A 20,358-nucleotide genomic window follows, 5' to 3' on the forward strand; every position below is an offset into this window, starting at 1 on the left:
GCAGACTCACACGCCTCCTTCCAACCACAGGTATGAGATCCCTGAGGCTCAGGGCAGAAACAGTTAAAAATGCTCATAGAAACAAATGAGCACATTAGGTTTAAGACCTCAGGCTCCTGCTGAAGGAGGAAGTGTATGTCACATCTCGTTAAGCAAGAGAGAAAGTCTGATGCCAGAATTTCAAAAGCTTATTTTTTCACATATTGCCGTGATACATGAATAATAGTCAAACTTTGATCACTTTTTTTAAAAGTAAACAGGAGCCCAAAGTAAAGCTTGTGATTCTGAAAGCAGGGACCCAAGTTCTTTTAAAAGCCTTGTTCAGATGCTAATTTCTAAAACGTTATTTGCTGGGGAATGCTGTCAAGAACGTTGATTGCAAAAGAAAATTCTCATGAGGCAAAGCTAGTTCTCTAACCTAGTTTCTCTTAAGCCAGAGGTCACCAGGAGTTTATATTTCTAATAATCTTTAATAGCCACGTCTATAGGCACAATCTTTCACTTTTTTTTCTGGTGCTATATCTCCAAGGTTCCTGACTAGAACTTGAAGTTTAAGGGGAGAGGATGAGAGAAATACGGAGACGATGTACCTGGTAAATGGCCTCGTCACAGGCATTCTGCAGGCCAAGGTTGATCATGGTGTTCTGCAGGGTTCGGCCCATGTAAAATTCTAAAGAGAGGTAATAAACCCTCTGAAACAAAGAAATGAGGTCATGTTAACCCTATGAGGCCAGGCTTACCTGTCCACATTAAACCCAAGGTCAGCAACAGGAGACAAACAGGCAGGACGACCTTAACCAAGGTTCAGATGAGACCCCAGCCACGTGTGAGGGGCTGAATAAAAGCACCACTGACAACCAACCTCAGGAAAACCATTTTATACCTATTTTTGGCAAATTAGTTCTGTATCTTTTATTTCCAGGGAGAAAAAAAGCAAACTCATCCAACTAATTAGTTTCAATATTTTGTGTTTTTCTTCCTTCCCATTCATGAGCCTCATGAATTATGCATGTTTTGGACAAAGACAGTCAGATGGCCACAGCCCACCACGCGTTGTGAGACAGTTACAGGGCGAGAGTCGAGTGGGGTTGGCTGTGACCATCTCAACTTATCCAAGAAACACAGAGACGAACTCCTTTGCGACACCCCGATGGCTAGAAAGTATTCCTCCTTCACTGATGCTGCAAGTAATATTGCAATTACTTTAGAATTAAAATCATTCTAGAAAGTCTACAAACTTGCAATAACAAAAAACTACCTCCCGTTTATTGGCGTTTGTTCTTGGCGGAATGGGAAATTTATCAAATTAGAAACTGTTTGCCTTTGACAAAGTCAGTCCTATCAGAATTGAAAGTGAACGGTGCAGATGTCAGATTTGCCTAAAACCTTTAAAAATACAAGCGCAGTTTACTAATTTAAAAAAAGAAAGACATCAGTGAGTAACTTCTTCATTTTCTTTTACAGTATCTTACTCTGCATATCAGTCCTTTCTTTTCCACCAAACACAAAACAGAAACCTGTAAACGCATCAGTATCAAGTCATATCAAATTTTAGGAACTCTTTCATTTCCCAGTAGGCAGACTCAAAAAGAAAAGTACCTGGCTAGCTGAAAATATAAAAAAATTATGAATATAGTTCAATATAACAAAGGCCTAGTGTAATATTTAACTCATTAGCTAAACATATATACTTAAAATAAAACATTAAGTGAAAACGTCAATTTAGAAATTTCACTTTTTCCCACTTGCATTTTACGAAACAATTGAATTCTGTCTTCACAGGAATAGTCAACATCCGTATCTTAGTGGGCCATCCAACACTATTTTCCAGAGCACATTGTCTTTATTTTTATCCAAGTTGTTTGAATATATATAACACTGTCATTAGAGCCCTCATCAGCTTATTAGATGCCTTGTGTGAATTGGGAACAGGTATCTTTCCTATGGCAGACATAGGCCAAGGAGGCACATGGTGCCACTCACCCCCATGGCTGGTGCCCTTGTACACCAGGACCCTGTGTCACAGGAAAGAGCATCTCAAGTCACAAATACCCATCTGCAGAACATCAGGGCACCATATATATAAATCCAACGCTTGCAATTGTGAGGTCATGCCCCCAGAAATAACGACTGCATCTGTGTTAAATTTCTTTGCCTCCCTTTTAACAATTCCAAATTAGCATGGACTTAAGACATTTCAAGGTCTTCCTTAAAAAAAGGTGTTGCTCAAAATAAAGTAATTGAGAGAGCCTCTCAATGGCAGACTTTACAAGGACATGAACGCAAGGTGATTTCCTATTTTTTCATAAACTATTTTGGGGGGGACCTCACCTTATATTTCGGGATACGTAAGACCTTGAAAAATAGATCTCGCTCATTCTCTTAGTGGTCTCTAAACATTTATTACATACTCCTGGTAGTAAAATATTTGAGCTTCTCCAATACACCTTATAAACTATATGCATGCACTACTTACTATTTTATGTACATTTTCCAAAAACTGGACATTTTCAAAAGGTTTGTAAAGATAAAGAAGACATAACAATAACCAATATTTTAAAATAATTTTAATGTTATTCCTAGCATCGATCAGAGGACCTGGGTGATGCGAGGTCGGTGAGCCAAGGAGTCAAAAGAAAGATCTCTTGGACTCTCAAGATCTGGCAGTAGTGCTCTTTTATTTAGAGAATAATGTGGAATAGCATGGGGACAGGACCCACGGGCAGTCAGAGCTGCTCCTGCCCTGAGTTGAGGGTTAGGGCTAATTTTATAAGGCATGGGTACGTGACTTATTTTTACTGGAAAAAGAAAAGATGATGTAAAAAGTCATTAAATGATTTCAGTGCAGATGGGGTCTGGTTATTGTGCGGTCATATAACTTTAGATATGAATCTGGCCATATAGATCGGCATGTAGGTGAGGATGCCCTGGGCTTCTCTCCCTGGGGCGGTCCTAATTCATACCATAAGAAAATCCACCGGGTCATATAGTTTGGCATGTAGGCCAGGTCACCTTGGGCTTCTCTAGCTGGGGCAGCCTTAATCCACATCACTGGGTACTTTGGGAAGACCACAGAGACTTGCAGGACAGGCCAGAGTTGAGCGTAGAGACGCATGGTGGGAAGGGCATTCCACCTGAAGGGTGCAGTGAGGGCAGAGGCCCTGGAGTGGGGCGTACAGGGCATGGATGGGACAACAAACTGGTTTGGTGGGAGAGCAAGGTAAGCCCAGGCGAGGGTAGTGGGAAAGCAGATGGGAGGCACAGGTCCACCTGGACTGAGAGGGGCCTCAAATGCTTGATTAAGGGCTGTGGCAGGAACGGAGAGCCATCCATAGCTGAGCAGAGGGCAGGTGTGTTGCTTGAGGAAGCTGAATGGGATGGCAACGTACAGAATGAGATGGCCTCGTAAACTCAGATGCCTTTGTGAGCCAGGCAGAGAAAATAAATGAAGAAAGGAGGTCACGTAAAACAATGAGGAGGACGAGGTCAAGAACGGAGTGCACACGGCCTGACCGAAGGCACAGGAAACGAAACTGCTTGAAGACATCTCGCTGGCCAAACCAAGTATGTCTGCCAGCCACTCCAGACAAACGCTACCGCTTCTGGGCAGCAAGGAAACCCCTTAGAAGTCTACCAGCAGCCAGGGTCTCAATCTAGGCCGAGAGGTGGGAATGGGGGAGAACGGGTTATTTACGGCAACCTGCAGGAATCGGCAGAATTTGACAACGTGTCGAACGGGGATTACGGGAGGAAATCAAGGGTGAGTCTGAAGTTCCGCGTCTGGGGGACCGTCAGGACGGCACGGCCACTCACACCAGGAACACAGAAGATGGGGCGGGACTGGGAGGGACAATGACTAGAGTTTGAGGAAACAGCAGGAGGTCTGGGTGTGGTCACCAAGCACTTGGAGACGTAGGAATCGCGTTTGGAAACGAACGCAGACTACAGACGCAGACGCGGGGCTCATCTCCAGTTGCGGGAGAGCAGGGGAGGCGGAGAGAAGCCCGCGCACGCGCACGCCCCCTCTCTGCGCGCCCCTCCCTCTCCGTGCGCCCCTCCTCTCGGCAGCCCCCCTCTCCGCTCCCGAGCGCAGGGACCTGCGGTTTAGGTGAACGACCGTCACAGAGCGGGTACTTCATTAACACAGACGGAGTGAATGCTGTTCACTGTGCGTCCCCACCGGAACACCTGGCTGCACTCGAGTAGGAAAGGAGAGCGCAGCGGACCCCGAAGTCTGCGAAGTCCCGGAGGAGCCGCTGGAGGAGGACACTGGGCGAGTGTGTTCTCTGATGCTAAATGCTACGGAGAGGGGAGGGGGTAGGTGCTAAAGCATGGCTCTTCATCTCACTCGCCAGCCTAAAAACGTGAAAAGTCATTTAGGGGCGGTATGGTGCGTTGTAGCGTCCCCTCCATGCAAATGAAAAAAGAGACAGTATGTGTCCACCCAAAGGGTTTTCTAAGGACGTGTTTCAGCAGTTGCCGCCTTGGGGCAGAGGCCCCGCCCTCTGGCGCGAGGACCAGGAAGCGTCGTCACAGCGGCAGTTCCTCACCAGAATTTACTTTCTTTTGCTCAGGGTTTCGCTGGGCAGTGGGAATAGGGACTATTCTTTTCTTCTTCATGCTTTTATGTATTTAAAAAATTCCTCATACATCTTTACAGGTATTTCCACTGCCTCCAGGACACATCTTCCTCACCCTTCCCGTGTGCGTCCGACCAGCTCTCCCAGTCTCCACCCCCAGCAGACTCGCACCCACCCCCTGCAGCGCCCGAAGCTGCTGCTCCCTGGCCCTGCGCAACACCGTCCCTCTGCCTGCACGTCCTCCTCAGTCCTCCCGCCCACCTTCCCAGATGGGTCAGTCGGGGACGGTGCCCGCTGTGCGCCCGAAAGCACGCTAAGGGGCCCTGCACGCCAGCCCCGCGCAGGGGACGGGGGCGGCCTGTGCGCAGCCTCGCTCCGCAGCCCCCGGGCAGGTCTGAGTCCGGAGCGCGTCCCGGCCCGCGGCCTCCGCCCCGCAGGGATCCAGGAAGTCCCGGGGCTCCTCGCCCCGCTCGGCGGAACTGGGGGGACTCGGCCCCTCCCTCTGCTCCCCCCTCGGGCAGTCCCCACAGAAGCCGCGACTCCGCGTCATCCACGCGTCCCCCAGTCTCGTCCTCCGAAGGCTCTCCGGGTAGTGGGACGCCTTCCTCCGGCTCCTCTTCCGTCCTCCCCCTTCCCCCAGCTCTTCCTACCCTTTGGCAGACTCTATATATTTGTCCCCCTCCCTAAACACGAGCTTCTCCCGGACCGGCCATTTGTCCGTCTAGTTCAGGCCGACGCGGGGCCGAGACCTGCGCCCGGGGCGCGCGGACTCCCGGTCAGTGCGGGGCGGATGCTCGGAAAGTCCGCGATCCCCGAGGCCGCGAGGAGGCCGGGGGGCCGCAGGGGTTCGGGGGGCCGGGCGCCGAGGCGAGGACGCGTCCCCCCGCGGCCGTACCTTGGGGCACCGCTCGTAGTAGTACTGCTGCGTGCGGATCCAGCGGCCCACCAGGTGGTCGCGCACCGTGTGCGCCAGCGCGAAGAAGTAGTCGCGGGGAGTGGCCACGTTGCGGTCCTTGACCAGCGTGAAGTGCAGGTGCCGGTTGAAGCCCTTCTTGAGCTCCGCCACGTTCTCCACGCCCACGATGCCGCGGATGCTGATCTGCCGCCGCTTCTCCTGGTCCGTCAGCGGCTTGGCCATCGCGGCGGCGGCGGCGGGCGGACCCGGCGGGACTGGACTGGACTGGACGGGGAGGGCGGCCCGGCGCCGCTTTTGAGGCGGAGAGTCCGGGGCCCGCCCCTCGGCCCCGCCCGCCGGTCGGTGTCCTGGCCCCAGCGGCTGGGGCGGAGCGGACGGCGGGGGTGGACGTGGGGAGCGGGGTGGACGGCACGGGGCGTGGGTGGGGCTGCCGGGACCCCGCGGGACCCTCTGGGCAGTTGCAGGTGGCCCTCGGCAGGTCGCCGAGCCTGGGAGCGCCCATCAGATCTGCAGAACCTGGGGCAGCGTCGGTCTTACCTCCCACTCTAGATTCTTGGAGACAGGAGGATGCCTGTGTGGGCAAGCACGTTGCTGGCAAACTTGTGCTGTCATTATCATTGTTATTGTTTCTCACCTGGAATTGGGACCCACCATGAGCATCCGGAGGGATCCTGGAGAGTCGGCACACTCCCACTTCAGTTGTCCCACCCTCTTGTCCGTCGGTGGCACCGCCCCGTCTTGGATCCGAGACCTCAGAAAGGGGTCCCCGACGCCCCCTGTTTTCAATTATTTTGGGGAGACTCAGGAATTCCGGGTTTCCTGATTCCTCAAACCCGTGCTTGCTCTGTCCGGAGCGTCTTCTGCTCGTTGCAGAGACAGTAAGAATCTGCAAGTCCTGAGCTGAACCTTGGGGCCGAGTATGTGGCAGGGGCTCTACTCTGAATCACTTTTCAACCCAAGGGGGCGAAGAGGGGAGAAAAGAAAAGGGCATGTGTGTGAAACGAAGGGGTAACTGGCCGAGCGGGCGCCAGAGCAGTCTGTGTGAATCTGGGGGCGGCTGATCTTTGCACCCTCCCCTCCAGCTTGGGTGGTGTTTGTGTGTGTGTGTGTGCGCGCGCGCATGTGTGTTTAAACCTTGGCAAAGGCAAATGCGTGGTATTTTTGGCCGCCAGAGGCTTTTTCTTCTTCAGCAAGTAGTACGTATTAATGTATTACTTTAAAAGCAGTCCGTTGCCAGAATTGAGTTTTCCAAAAAAAACTTAGTACAACTGATTAATAGACTTTACTTTCAGTGATAAACCCAAGCTGATTCCTTTGAGTAGATGTGTTGGTAGGGGATGGGATTATTTGACTCAGGCTAAATGCAGCCCCCACCATGGAAATGAAAGTTCAAACCGCATAGATCTGACAAAATATCCAGACCCTTGTCCTCCCAGCTTCTGGGTTCAGACTTTGGGGCAGAGCTGAGACTGCGCTGGATGCTTACGCAATCCCGATGACCTGCAGGGGAAAGCATTTATGGGGGACAGGGGCATGACAGCTGGGCCATCTGGATGAGGCCAGAAATACCCTGAATTAAGAGGGAGAGTGGAGCCACATCAAAATGATTGGACTTAAAAATAACCAGGCTTGTGTGGTAAAGTTTCAGGGGAGGCTGAAAGGGAAGTTCCTTTGAAAAATTGGATAATAAAGAATGTGTTTTTTTCAGTCAGCTTTGAATATCCCTAGGACCCTCCTAGCTTTAACCTAGTGTTGGGTCATTCACACGTTGGTGTGAAATAGTTCCCTCAGCTTTAACAGCTGGATAGAGGAATAGGGCAGAGCAGAGGGATGAGGGAAGCTGGGTCTGAGTCCATCTTACTCCCAGGGAGGCCTCTGGGCAGCAAAAGGCAACACAATGTCGCGACACCCGGGGTGGGGTGAGGAATTAGGGTGCAAAGACACCACAGGCAAACATGCTCGCTCTTAGTTTTGCTTAAGACAGTTTCAAACAGGTGGATCCTAGCCCCCCCGTCCACTTAGATGTACTAAATCCTTGCTGGAAACCCAGGATAACGATGTACCAACAAACCCTCCATTTACCTGATTCAGTTTCCAGTCCGTGAGCCTGCACCCTGAGCTGCCATCTCTCAAAGGGGAAAACCTGTGAACTACAGAGTGTGGGGGACCATCAACCCCGTCTTAAAGAGAACAGACGGTGCCAGGCGATGTGGGGCATGCCGTCGACCCGGTCTTCAGTCCCTCTTCACTTCTCTTTCAGTCTTTCTGCAGAGTCTCTGGTGTGAGCATGTCTAACACTTGTCAATCTGCATTTTTAAGAGAAAGAGGCCCAGACTCTACGCCTTCTCCAGGTTTCAGCATCTAAGTAGAATTTAATAATGCTGTCTTCCACTTATGGTAAATGATGTCTGTTACACTCTGATATAAACTTTACTTTTTAAATTTTAGGTTAAAATGAAATTTACGTAAAGAAAAACAGTGTATTTTGGCTGGTACATGGGTTGGCCAAAAAGTGCTCTATAAATGTAACTGAAGTTTGGGAAACACGGAGCTGTGGTCTCCCAGGCCCCTTTGAAATCTAACACCTGCTCCAGCTGTTCTGGTCCAGGACACTGAGGCCTAGAGGGGTCAAGTTACTTGACCAAGAAGATTGTTCTCTTTAGAAACCTTTCCTTCAGCCTCTCCCTGACTAGAAACACCAAAACTGTGGCTCCCTGGAAAAGTATCAGCCTGGAGTTGATCACATCGTGTACAGCAACCTTGCCAACAATGACCTGTGTTATTCCTGCTTCCTGTGGCTGCCCTGGTGAAACATGCTTGTGAACAGCGGAACAAACTGTCCGGGCCTCACAGGACGAGTAGAAGTTGCCCGCTGTCGGGAAAGGACTTGGGAAAGTGTTAGTCTGGGTCTTCAGAGAAGCAGACACTAAGACAGGATTAAACATGCAAGGATTTAATTAGGGCAGATGCCTGAGGGAGAGAAGATGTGGAGGGAGCCAGGTTACCCTGGGAGCGTCTGACCAAAGTGTGCCTGACCCCAGGGAAGGAGAGACGGTGGAAGGAACGGAGGGAGCATTGTAGACTGCCCTGCAGTCCCCAGAAGATCCGTCAGGGCCACCGGGCAGCTCTGGAGCCAAAGTCCACTGTCAGAGGTGTCCCCATGCTATTTGAGTCACTGATGGAACACCCCTGGGGGGGGTGGCCTCAGCACAAACATGGGCAGGGTGTCCCTGGCCCTTGCTCCGTTGTGCCCCTGCAGTTGGAGCTCTGGGAGGCCCATCCTGGTGGCCGCCACAGAAAGGTACTCGGTAAACAGGTGTTGGTTAACAGCCAGGCGTTGCAGTGGAGGCTTGTTGTGTGGGCACCTTCGGATTCATGGAAACCATAACCAGCATTTCCCGTGGGCTCTGGCCAGGCTCGTGATTGACTTTCCCTCATTTACTCCCCTCACCAGCTCTGTGAGGCAAGTTCTGTTTCTCTTCCCATTTTACAGATGAAGAAACCGAGGCTCAGAGAAGTTAAGTAGCTTGTGCAAGATCACTGACAAGTTAGTGGCTGAAGAGGTTTTCAACCCTTGGCAGATGGCTCCTCTGAAACAGGGTTTGGGATCTGGTGGGTGACCCTGAACCCTGCCTACACCTTGGCTGACTGGCTCACCCCGTCCACTTGGTTTGTTTTGTACTGTCCTCTGCCCTTTCGACCTACTTCTACTCAGATCTGAAATCCAGGGAAAGGCCAGAGGTCCCAAGTGGCCCCACCGCAGGTCATTGGCTCTCTGGGCGTGGGTGGCATGAGAGCTGAGCTGAGCTTTGTGCCTGCTGAGTGAATTTAAGGACATTTCACTCAGTATATTTGTGTATGAATCTGTCAACCAAGGTTACTAGCAGGGCTCTGCTGTGTTAAATAATTAGTGAGATGGCCGAGCTCCATTGAGTGCCCCCAGAATCTGCAGACAGCACGCTGACCACATGGCCATCTCCGTGACCGGCTGTGACTGTGACCATTTGCTTGTTATCCAAATATATTTGACTGTCTTGAAGCAAGCGGGTGTTCCTGGCGCCTTCAGGTTCTGTCATGTTTGATTTGTTCATTAATACGGTGGTTTGGCTTGTTAGGTGTGGTCCAGAGGGAGTTCCTAAAAAGCTGGAAATATTTAACTGACAACCGTCTTCCCCCTCAAATCTGTGCTGCTTTTGACGTGCCTGTTGTGGAACGTGCCCAGACTGGAGAGTCACTGAGTGCCTCAGTTTCAGCTTCTGCAAAGTAAGGACGATGCTCTGTGTCCTGTTCACTCCACAAGATGGCTAAGCTCCAAAAGGTGTGAGTGGAGAAGAGTGAGGAAGTGTTGAAAGCGTCCTTGAGATGTCACCTTTTGTGTTGGGTTGGTATTTTAGATATTAGCCAATGTTTCACTTTTCTCCAGCCCTTGTGTTTATAATCTCGGGGAGGGATATAGGGGCTTTCCTGGTTTGGATGGCTGGCCTGTGTTAACACTTGAGAGACTCTAGGACCCCGGGCTGCGGAGGCTGGGGCAGGAGTGGGAGGGGACGCACAGAGTGGGGAGCAGGGATGTCCCTGGTCTCAGATGGGGTGTCTGCTTCCTGGGGAGGCAGCACAAACCCCAGGTGGGCTGTGGATCATCTGAGCGCAGCCGGGACACCACTCTGCTTCCTCGGAAGATCCAGGGAGGGCCCCAGGGTGGAAGTGGCTGCCCGGAGGCTCTCTGCAGTGAGGGCTTAGCCCTGGTCACAAGAACTCCTTGTCCGGGGAGGCTGGGGCAGCCCTCCGCTCAAGGCTGGCTCTGAGAACGCCCAAGGGAGGTGTCGAAGCCTGAGGCTCCCCTCCCTACCCCGCCCCGGTTACATGGACTAAGTGACCGAGCTCACATGTTTCCCTTCCTGGAGGAATGAGGGTTCAAGTGAGAAATTAAGCTGACATAAGAAAACAAAGCCACATTTCTTGCACACCTTGGTTTATGTTCTCCTTCTGTTCACTTTTCTCTCCAGTGTTATTACTCACGCAGCCAGACACATGTTTCAGAAGAAGCCTTTGACTCATTATGGGCATGAATGAGGAGATTCATTCTGGGAGAATTTTGCAAAGAGATATGAACACACCCTGACAGAGGAAGGGAAGTGAGAAATGTGGTAAGCACAAGGTTTCCACAGATAATGACAATGCAGCCAGCCCTGGACTTGGCCTCCGGTCCCCATCTCAGGGTCTTTGTCACGCAGACCCTCAGGGACTCACATTCTGACTTGCCCTTTGCATGCAATTCATTAACTGCAGGCATTAACCCTATAAATCATACAGGCTCCTATACTAATATTATTGATTTTTAGAATTTTGTTCACTTAGGGCGTAAACCTAAGGAATGACCAACACCATGTTCTCAAATGCCAGATCTTTACCGTAAGCTTTCTGAGCTGTCTAATTACCCACCTCTGAAGCTCTAACCGATAAGGTACTGAGACACTGAGGGGTAACACTGGCTTAAAACACATAATACAGAAAAATAGCTTCTTTCCACTTAGTATTTTCCAGGATGGAGCATGGGCGTCGGGGTGACCTATTGAAAGCTGGTCTCGTGCACAAACACAGGGCCGTTCTTTTGTGTTTCTTCTTGTCTTAGGTGGATTATGGTTCATTAAGCATAGTTTTGCAGAGGATAATCTCTGTTTTTCACATTCAATGTTTCTAATTCACTGGTGTATTAGAAAATATTTGTTCACCTCCTTTGTGTCCAGCATCATGCGGAGCACTCGGGGCGCACCAGTGAACCACAGTCACTGTGCCAGGCACACTGTCCCCCATTTCCTGGGAACTGACTGCCTCTCTGTAGCTGCCCCTCCCCCTTTATACTTAAGTATCAGTCCACAGACTTATTGTGGGAGTGGCCATCTTACACCAATGACCCCAGGACTCCCCTGTGTTCATGTCTCTGGTGAAAGAAGGACCTGGAAGTATTGGCCACCTTGGAACGTCAACAAAACAAGAATTGAATACCCACTGTATGCCACATACTGTGCTCACTCTTAATGTACAAAAATATAGGCCATAGTCTCTGCCTTCCTAAGAACTTTTAAACTAGGCTGAGGCAGCACACTCATATGAAAATACAAGGCAGCATGTGCTAAAGGAAAACTGACTGGCCCAGACCCTAAGTGCCATCTGAGTTCACAGGAAGGAAAGAGCATCTCGTGTTTGTCTTGGAGCCACACGACAATACCCATTTCTCTTTCTTCCTGAAAGTTCTGTCTCCTCCTCCGCCCTCTTGAGTGACAGTATCTTAGTCATTGAATCATAATACATTTCCAGTTTAAGATGAAAACACGAAGCTTCACTCCACTCATAATTCCATGGTGAATCGTCTTCTCTATTTTTGAGGAAAAGATCCAGCGTGAGAACTGCAGAGACAGGCTCGCACCGGCAGGTGGAGGAATTCGCCGCTGAAACTCAGGCCACCCAGTGGTTCAGCGAAGGATGTGATGGCAATTTTAACAATGGCTTTCTTTCTCTTTCTTTGTTCCAGATCTTTATGCACCAAAACACTCTGAAAAAATTACTCCTATTCTGAAGAAGATAAATCAAAACGGATTATTTTCATCACTCTAGCCAGAACATAAAGTAGATGGCACTTTCTCTCTTTCGTAATCTTAGATGTAATACATTGAAATCTAAAGAAATAATTTATTCTCATAAGAACGCTGAAGTAATCTCAAAAACAAAAAAAGCCTGGGGTCTTAACATCCTTATGCTGATTCAGCACATGTACAGAGGTGGGTGTGCTGGTGGCTTGGTCTTCCCAGTCAACCATCCGAGTTTCCAGGATTGGATAGAGCAGAGGGTCTCCACCCTGGTCTATCTGGGGTCCATCACGAGGTTTCAAGCCTGTCTGGACATGTCTGTGAACTGGTGATACAGGCCTGAGTGACGTCAGTGTGCCTGGAGAGGCTGTAGTCATCCGTGCTCTTGGGGGGTTTGGTATATCTGGGCAAGTCTAGCAAGCCGTGGGCGGCTGCTGGAGGCTGAGGAGACTCCTGGGTGAGACTTCGCCCTGAGGGTGGAAGGAATCTGGTGATCAGCTTGAGCCTGGAAGAAGCATCATCAGTAAGTCTGCTCGCATTGGAGCAGTTTCCTGATCCTGTTCCCCGGTCTGGCCTCCTGGAGGCATGTGTTCCATGGGTACATAGAGGGCTGTCAGTAAAAACAGAAAGAGCTTTCTCACTAAGCTTTATAAAAAATACTCAGACCCCGGCAACACTGTTTTACTTTCCCTGTGAACAGGTGAGTCATTCCCTGACACTTCAGCCCAGAGGAGGGTGTGCAGGAACGGCTGGGCTCAGTGGGTGGAGGCGTAGCCGGCAGGACTGGGAGAGTGGAGACACCTTCTGGAGACCCCCAGAGATATGGGACTTGGAGTGCAGGGGCTGGACGTTTGCTAAGGCAAGGGGAGCAAGAACCAGTGACATCTGTATTGGAGTTAATGAGACGTCCTCAAAGGCTCCTAAGACCTGGAGAAATTAGCATTACATGTATGCTATTAGCCAGTTCCTAGAGTTATTGAACACTTACTAAAAGAACCTTAATAACTATGTCTCTCTTTTGATGCGTAGGCTCTTTGCAAAATCCCCATTTTGGGTAATATTTTTATAGCAGTAAAACACACTTACAGACAGGAGTATAAATCTTAGGTTGTATCACAACGAATTTTTACAAATCAATCACTTGTGCAAACCCCACCTAGACTGAGCTAGGAACATTAGGAGCAGCTCAGAGCCCTCTCTTGTGCCCCTTCCACTCTCCCTCCCTAAGGGTAATCGTGACCCTGGTTTCTGATATTCCAATATTACTTTTGCCTCTTTTAAACTTTGTAAGTGGAATTAATTCTATAGTACATCTCTATTTTGTCTGACTTTTTAACAGAGCATTATGTCTGTAAGTTTCATTTATGTTCTTGCCAAATTTCTAGGTCTTCATTGTTGTATAGTATTCTATTATATGAATGTAGCACGATTTTATTTATCCATTTTACTGGTGATGGACATTTAGACTGTATCCAGTTTTTGGTTATTATGAACAAAGCTGCCATAAAAATATTGGTACGTTTTTACTGCACATCACGTGCCCTCATTTCTGTTGGGAATGTAATTGCTAGATCTAATATGCAAGTTTTTCAATTTATTATTTATTTATTTATTTTTGAGGAAGATTAGCCCTGAGCTAACATCTGCCACCAATCCTCCTCTTTTTTGCTGAGGAAGACTGGCCCTGAACTAACATCCGTGCCCATCTTCCTCTGCTTTATATGTGGGACGCCCACCACAGCATGGCTTGACAAGCGGTGCTATGTCCGTACCTGGGATCTGAACTGGTGAACCCCCCCGCCGCCAAAGTGGAACGTGTGAACTTAACCACTGTGCCACTGGGCCGGCCCCTAATATATAAGTTTTAATGCCATGTTTTTCTTCCCCATGTGGAAAACGTAGTTTGACTATAGATGTATGGTTCTCTTGAGGTAAAGGGATTGAGGAGACGAAGAAAGTAAATTTGACTAGGAGGCCAGGAAGAAAGCGTTGGCATTCCTTAGAGTAGCTGGGTACTGATAATTTTGGTGTTTAACAATACTGAGGCCTCATTAGTTATCATAAGTTATAATGAGTGGTAACAATATAAACTGTTGCATTGCTCATGCCAAATTTAAAAACATTCAGGATAGTTTTCCACCGCTACTTAGAATATTTTTAGGATACCTCCTCCTACAGGCAAATTTTTAATATCAACCCTAAGAAGCTATGCTTAGGAAAGTAATTAAAATTAAAAAAAATCATTGCTGTCCATCAGTGGAGACGGCTGCAGTTGATTGCAGCCCTCACTGTCTGTAGCGTGTACCTACAGACACGGAGGCTGCGAAACATCCCTGGGTCCTCTCATTTTTTATTTTTAGTTAATCAGTTGACGTCTGTTTTAAGTGTCGACCACCCTGTTTCATGAGTTTAAGCTATAAAGACTGAATGGAAGCAAACAGCACCAAGTTTGGGTCTCAGGAGACAAATGCTTTCGAGGTGGGCCTCACCCAGAGTCTCTGTGGCCAAAACTACCCCTGGAGTCAGAGTTATCCCACAGACCGTGGCTCAGCTCTGCAGATTCTTCATCTGAGCTACAGGACCGGCCCTAGATTTGTTGGAAACCAACATCTAGTTCTACTTGTTTTCAACTTACAAAAGTAGCATGTGTTTATTCTAGAAAATTTGGAAGGCGTATAAAAATATAGCAAATAAAAATCACATGCAATAGCATCACCCTTTGTTAATATTTTGGGATATTTTCTTTCAGTTCTAAATTACTCATTTTTTTTTCCATAGCTCATGTATTCAACACATATATTTTTGAGAATTTCTTATATACTGATGGCAAAACTGGATAGAACGAGAGATCCTGCAATCTCTTACGGGCTCTCCAAGATGTGAGCTGACCCAACAGAATCCAGAACAAGGCCAAGATCAGAGGTGGTGGCCTGCGGAGAGTGGCTTCTCGGAGAATGCAGACCAGAGTTCACACGGCAGCCCTGAGACAGTTGTTCTTAGAAAGGCCTGCTTGCAAGGTCGGCCCCTGGCCAGCATCTGGGAACGTGGATTTGGGGAGTTTTCCCACCATTCTCTACCTGATAGGGTGGCTCACTGTGCCTAGACTGTTTGCACAAACAATATGTCTACGTGGAACGCCTGCTCTCCTCCTGGGAGCCTGGAGCTTTGACACCTGCTGTGCAGAGGGTCCCTACATGGCCAGCCTCCGATATAAACCTTGGATGCGGAGTCTAATGAGCTCCCTGGTAGGCAGCACTGTACCTGTAGTCTAACTGTGTCTCAGTCCGTGAGTCCTCCTAGCAAATCACTGAACAGGAGGCTGATCTTGGGGGACCCCTGACGCTGTGACCCACTGGGAAATTAGCTTACCCGATGAGTCATTTCCTCTACATTCACGGTGGCCCTTAGGATAAAGCTGGGAATACAGCTCTTTGGGTGGGGCTCCTCAAATGCAACGTGCCAAGAGTGGAGATCTGAGCAAGAGAAATGGTTTAATGTCCCAGGTGACTTACAGCCACAGGAGGGTTGGGGAGACGGTACATGAGGAACAGTTCCTGTTTAGTCCACATCCTCCGCTGCCTTGGACAATTTCATTGCAGAACAGTCTCACTGGTATGAAAATAATGCAACTACCCACAGAATTCAGTATACCCTCAACACAAATACAGCCCAACGTTTAAGGAAAACCAACAGAATGACAGACATGGATTCAATACACAGAATTGACACACAAAAGAAAAAGAGTCAATACAGGACACAGAAGAAAACTTAAAAATCAGTACAAATATGTAGTAAAATGGAGACATTTTTGATTGTAGAGTTCTCCTTACTGAGAGCGCTATGTGCGTTAGAAGAAATGTGTTCCTTCGGCGCTGGCTCATTCTTGTTCAATCCTGGGCGTTTTGCTTTCCTCTGCCGTCCCCAAACCACTTAGTCCCCAGCATGGAGGCACTTCTCACGTCAAACTGGCCCTGGTTTATGTAGGTAAGGAAGCTCCTCTGAACGTTCGGCAGGGAGGGTGGTGACAGAAGAGAATGACCTCACGACACTGGGAATATCTTGAAAGCGGATATCCGACATCACTGTGCCCAACGCCCACCAAACACTGTCGAGGGAATTCCTGACCAGCAGACTCTTCCTTTGGATCCTGTTCTGGCTCCATGTTCCTGGAGACCACCCTTTTAGATTAGAGCGGCTTTTTCCATCTCCTCTTTCCCTAGGGAGCCCTACTTCAATCTCTGGGCTGCCAGGAGGAAAAAAATAATCCCTTAAAATGAAACCAACCAACCCACCCACCCCCTCCCCAAGCCCCATGTGAGAGACGAGACACGCACATCACGGCCCGGAGCAATTTAGCCCACCTTCTCCTAGGCGTCCCTGCTGGGCTGGGCTGGGGCTTTCCTTGTGCGTGATCAGAGTTCTCATTAAAGCATTTTAACAAAAAAGGGGAAAAAATAGTTTTCCCCCAAAGCAGTTGTCTACAGTATCCTTAATGTAGCAATGGCTGCAGTTTTAAAAATCTTTATCCGGGGGCCGGCCTGGTGGCGCAGTGGTTAAGTGCCCACATTCTGCTTCAGTAGCCCAGGGTTCGCTGGTTCAGATCCAGGGTGCAGACATGGCACCGCTTGGCAAATCATGCTGTGGTAGGCATCCCACATACAAAGTAGAGGAAGATGGGCATGGATGTTAGCTCAGGGCCAGTCTTCCTCAGCAAAAAGAGGAGGATTGGCAGCAGTTAGATGAGGGCTAATCTTCCTCAAAAAAAAAAAAAAAACTTTATCCTTCTAGCCATCCTGATCCTAACTCCTTTCCTTTTGTTCTGCTTAACTAAAAAAGAAAAGATAACTTTTGTCTTCAAGAATATCAGCAAAGCACTCTGAGCATGGATGACCACTGAAGATCTTCCCGCCTCAGCCCTCCTGTGCCAGCATCATCTCCACAGCAGAGCGTTCCTCTGCCTCCGGCTGTGGGGTGTACTGGGAGGGTCGGGCCTGAATGGACACCCATTCCCTTCCCAGGTCACCACGTTTCTCTGTCCCAGAGGGTGGAGCCTGTTTCTTTCAATAAGTTCCCTTGGCATCTTGACTACAGTTATGTTTCGCGGTCCAGCCCCTTTCATGCTGACCTTGGGTTCCATTCTTTTTAGGCACTGTCAAATGGTTGATAGGATTTGTAACATTGAAAATTTTATATTTTAACAAGCTTATTTGGATATCTTCGTGGGAAGTTGTAAGAAACTGGATTAGAGATTATTACCCTGATTCAGCAATAACCTGGAGATTGAAGGCTGGGAGATGCGATTAATAAGGAAAATGGAAAAGAGGCTGAGCTGAGCATGGCTCCTGAGGCACAGAGTGTGTTAGTGCTGGAAGCTTCCAGGACTTTGGAAAGTGTGTTCCTGGTGAGAAGTGATGGACACAGAAAGGATGGCGAGAGGGTGCCAAAGAGGCCCCTCGTGGAAATTTGCCTGGAGCTGGCTTTGTTCTCCATCCTCCAGGACACTAGATGGGAGAGAAAGCCTAGAGAAGAGAGCTCTTTACACCAGCTTGGTGAGCCTCGAGAGGGCCAAGGCCAAGGGCCAGGTTGCATGGAGACCAGGTCCCTATCAGAATTTCTCCAGGACCTGGCCATAAAATATTTTGTTTTCTTTAAAAATTTTATTTTATTGTGGTAAGAACACTTGACATGAGCTCTACCGGACTGGAAAATTTTTAAGTGTATAACAGTATTGTTAACTATAAGTACAATATTGTACAGCAGATCTCTAGAACTTACTCATCTTGCTTAACTGAAACTTCATGCCCATTAATTAGCCCTCACTCCCCCTCCCCCAGCGTCTGGCAACGGCCATTCTACTCTTTGATGCTTCAGCGCCCCCCTGTGTTCACGCACCGCTATTCACAACAGCCAAGACACGGAAGTAACCTAAATGTCCATCCACAGATGAGCAGATAAAGAAAATACGCTATGTACACATAATGAAATATTGTTCGGCCTTACAAAAGAAGTAAATTTTGCAATATGCGGAAACATGGATGAAGCTTGGGGACATTGTGCTAAGTGAAATATTCCAGCCACAGAAGGGCGAGTGATTCCCCTTCTATGCAATATCTAAAATACTCAAATACATGGACATAATATCAATCTATTCCAGAAACTGGAGAGAGGACCTAGCTCCCTCTGTTCCCAGACCACTGTCTGATCCCAGTGGATAACACGTCCTTCACGCCATACGTGTCACTGGAAGGACAGATGGAGCTGAGGAGTGTGATGGATACGAGGTGTTGAAGGAGCGTGCATAGGGTGTTGTGGCTGGTTTGTGCACAGGTGTATGGAGCAGCTTATAGGGCACGGTGGGCTCATGGAACAGTGTTGAAGAAGACGTGGTCACTGTCCCTCACGAACTCAGATTCACACAAAGTGCTTTTCTAACAAAACTTAAAACTTGGAAATTCTTTAAATCTATTTTTGAAGATCCACAAAACACATGTAATTTTAAAATTGGAGTTTTAATTCGTAACTCCAAATCCCAAGCGGAACGACTTTGCGCTCAAGGGAGGAAGCTAAGCAGCCCCCTGCGGGGTGTGTGGGTTTCGTGCTTTTTCTGTTTGGGAAGTAGAGTGGAATGGGTGGGAGTGAAGGACCCAGAAACACAGGCGGGGGTTCAAGTCCCAGCTCTGTCACTTACCAGCTGAGTGGCCTTGGCACGTTACACACGCTTTATTTGCTTTAGTTTCTTTATTTTTAAAATGCGAGATGAGAGTAATGCCGACCTCACCGGGCTGTTGTATAGATGAAGTGAGTTAATCGTGTGAGGTCTGAGACAGAGGCTGGCACATCGTTGGCACTAGGGTGACATAGTGATTATTATCATTACAGATCATGATAACGAGAGCTATACTCAAGGAATGTAGATCTTTTCAAGTTAGCCGAGGTCAAAACGCTTGGTAAACCTTATTTCTGCTTGGTAAACCTTATTTCCCCTCCACACCCACAGGGTAGACCTACCAGCAATGTGTTTAATGACATACAGACCGTTCTCCACCGGGAGGATCAGCAAGAGCCGCATCAGGAGGATCCAGGGAGGGGCTGTATTAGGCACGTCACGTATTTTCCAGCTTAATCCTCACCATCAGCCTACTGTGTAAGTGTTATTACTTCCAGCTTATATGACAGTTGAAGGCTGACAGAGGTTAACTTGTCTAAACTCGTATCTAGTAAGCGGTCGATCTGGGCTGGGAACCTGTTTTGTGTAACTCAAGAGTCCATGTTGAGACAGATTTTCAGATCAGGAATCCCCAAAGAATTAATTTCTTTTTAATCAGGAATATGGATCTTTATGCCATGAGAAAAAATGCCCAGTTCAGTTTTCAGCAGCTCAGAGGCAGCGATTTCCTGTGTTCACTGCTTGGAAAAGGGGTGTTAGGTACATTGGCTGACCCCCAGTCTCGACCAGGTTGAGGAGCGCTGCCGTTTTTGAGTGGAGTCAGCTGTGAGCACCAGGATCCTGAGACGGACGTCAGTGCTGAAGAGCATCCCCTTCACGTGCGCTCTCTGCCACTGAGGTGGCACCTCCCTGCTTCCCGCTGTTTCCAAAACACTCACTGTTTCAGAAAAGACCCCGTCCCAGAAATTAAAGGCACAGACCAAAGCAGCCTCATCCACTGAAGACACCTGTCACTTCACCTCTTTGCCACCAGGACTCGTCCCCATTTTCCGGAAACAGCCCTTGGACGGGATCATGGTTGGGGTTCTAAGTCACGCAGTCATGCCCTCCCTCAGCGAAGAGGCCGACATTGGAAAACCAAGCAGAGTCAGATACCGTCTTTCTGGAGTCACATCTTGAGCAGAGACAACAAGATGAGAAGGAGTGGAAGCTTCTGTGGGGCCTTGGGGGGCTCAGAGAAGACCAGAGTCATGGTTCCGGCTCCCTCGGTATCCGGAGCTGCGCTGGTTCCCGTCTCTCTGAGCTGCCTCCTATGGTTCTCATCCCCTCCCCCTGTGCCCAGGTAGGTCAGAGGCAGGGTGGTTGTTGCCACTAGGCTCCTAGCTGTGCACCTGGCCTGCGGGGGCCTCCGTGGGCTGACCTGCCCCCCGCCCTCTAGTCTGGTGCCCTCCCCTCTCTCCTCTGTCCTCTCTCCTGTGTGTCACTGACTCTCCAGTTCCTTGGACAAACAGGGCTTGTTCCTGCCTCCAGGCCCTACTCCTGCCGTTCCCCCGCCTCTCCAGCCCAAATGTCACCTCCTCAGGGAGACAATTGCTGAACACCCCAAAA

General features: G+C 48.9%; 1 protein-coding gene across 1 annotated transcript in view; it reads right to left on the minus strand.

Moving 5' to 3' along the window:
- The window catches only part of PYGL (glycogen phosphorylase L), a 29,170-nt gene extending 23,349 nt beyond the window's left edge, over nt 1–5,821 (minus strand). Inside the window, exons 1-2 of the mRNA XM_014854254.3 lie at nt 5,476–5,821; nt 591–692 (exon numbers count right to left, since the gene is read on the minus strand). Coding sequence (XP_014709740.1) covers nt 591–692; nt 5,476–5,718 — 345 coding nt within the window. The 5' untranslated portion in view covers nt 5,719–5,821. The remainder of the gene's footprint in view (nt 1–590; nt 693–5,475) is intronic.
- Nucleotides 5,822–20,358: the final 14,537 nt, after the last annotated feature.

This window comes from Equus asinus, chromosome 2 (assembly GCF_041296235.1).
Source record: "Equus asinus isolate D_3611 breed Donkey chromosome 2, EquAss-T2T_v2, whole genome shotgun sequence".
NCBI classification, from domain to species: Eukaryota; Metazoa; Chordata; class Mammalia; order Perissodactyla; family Equidae; genus Equus; species Equus asinus.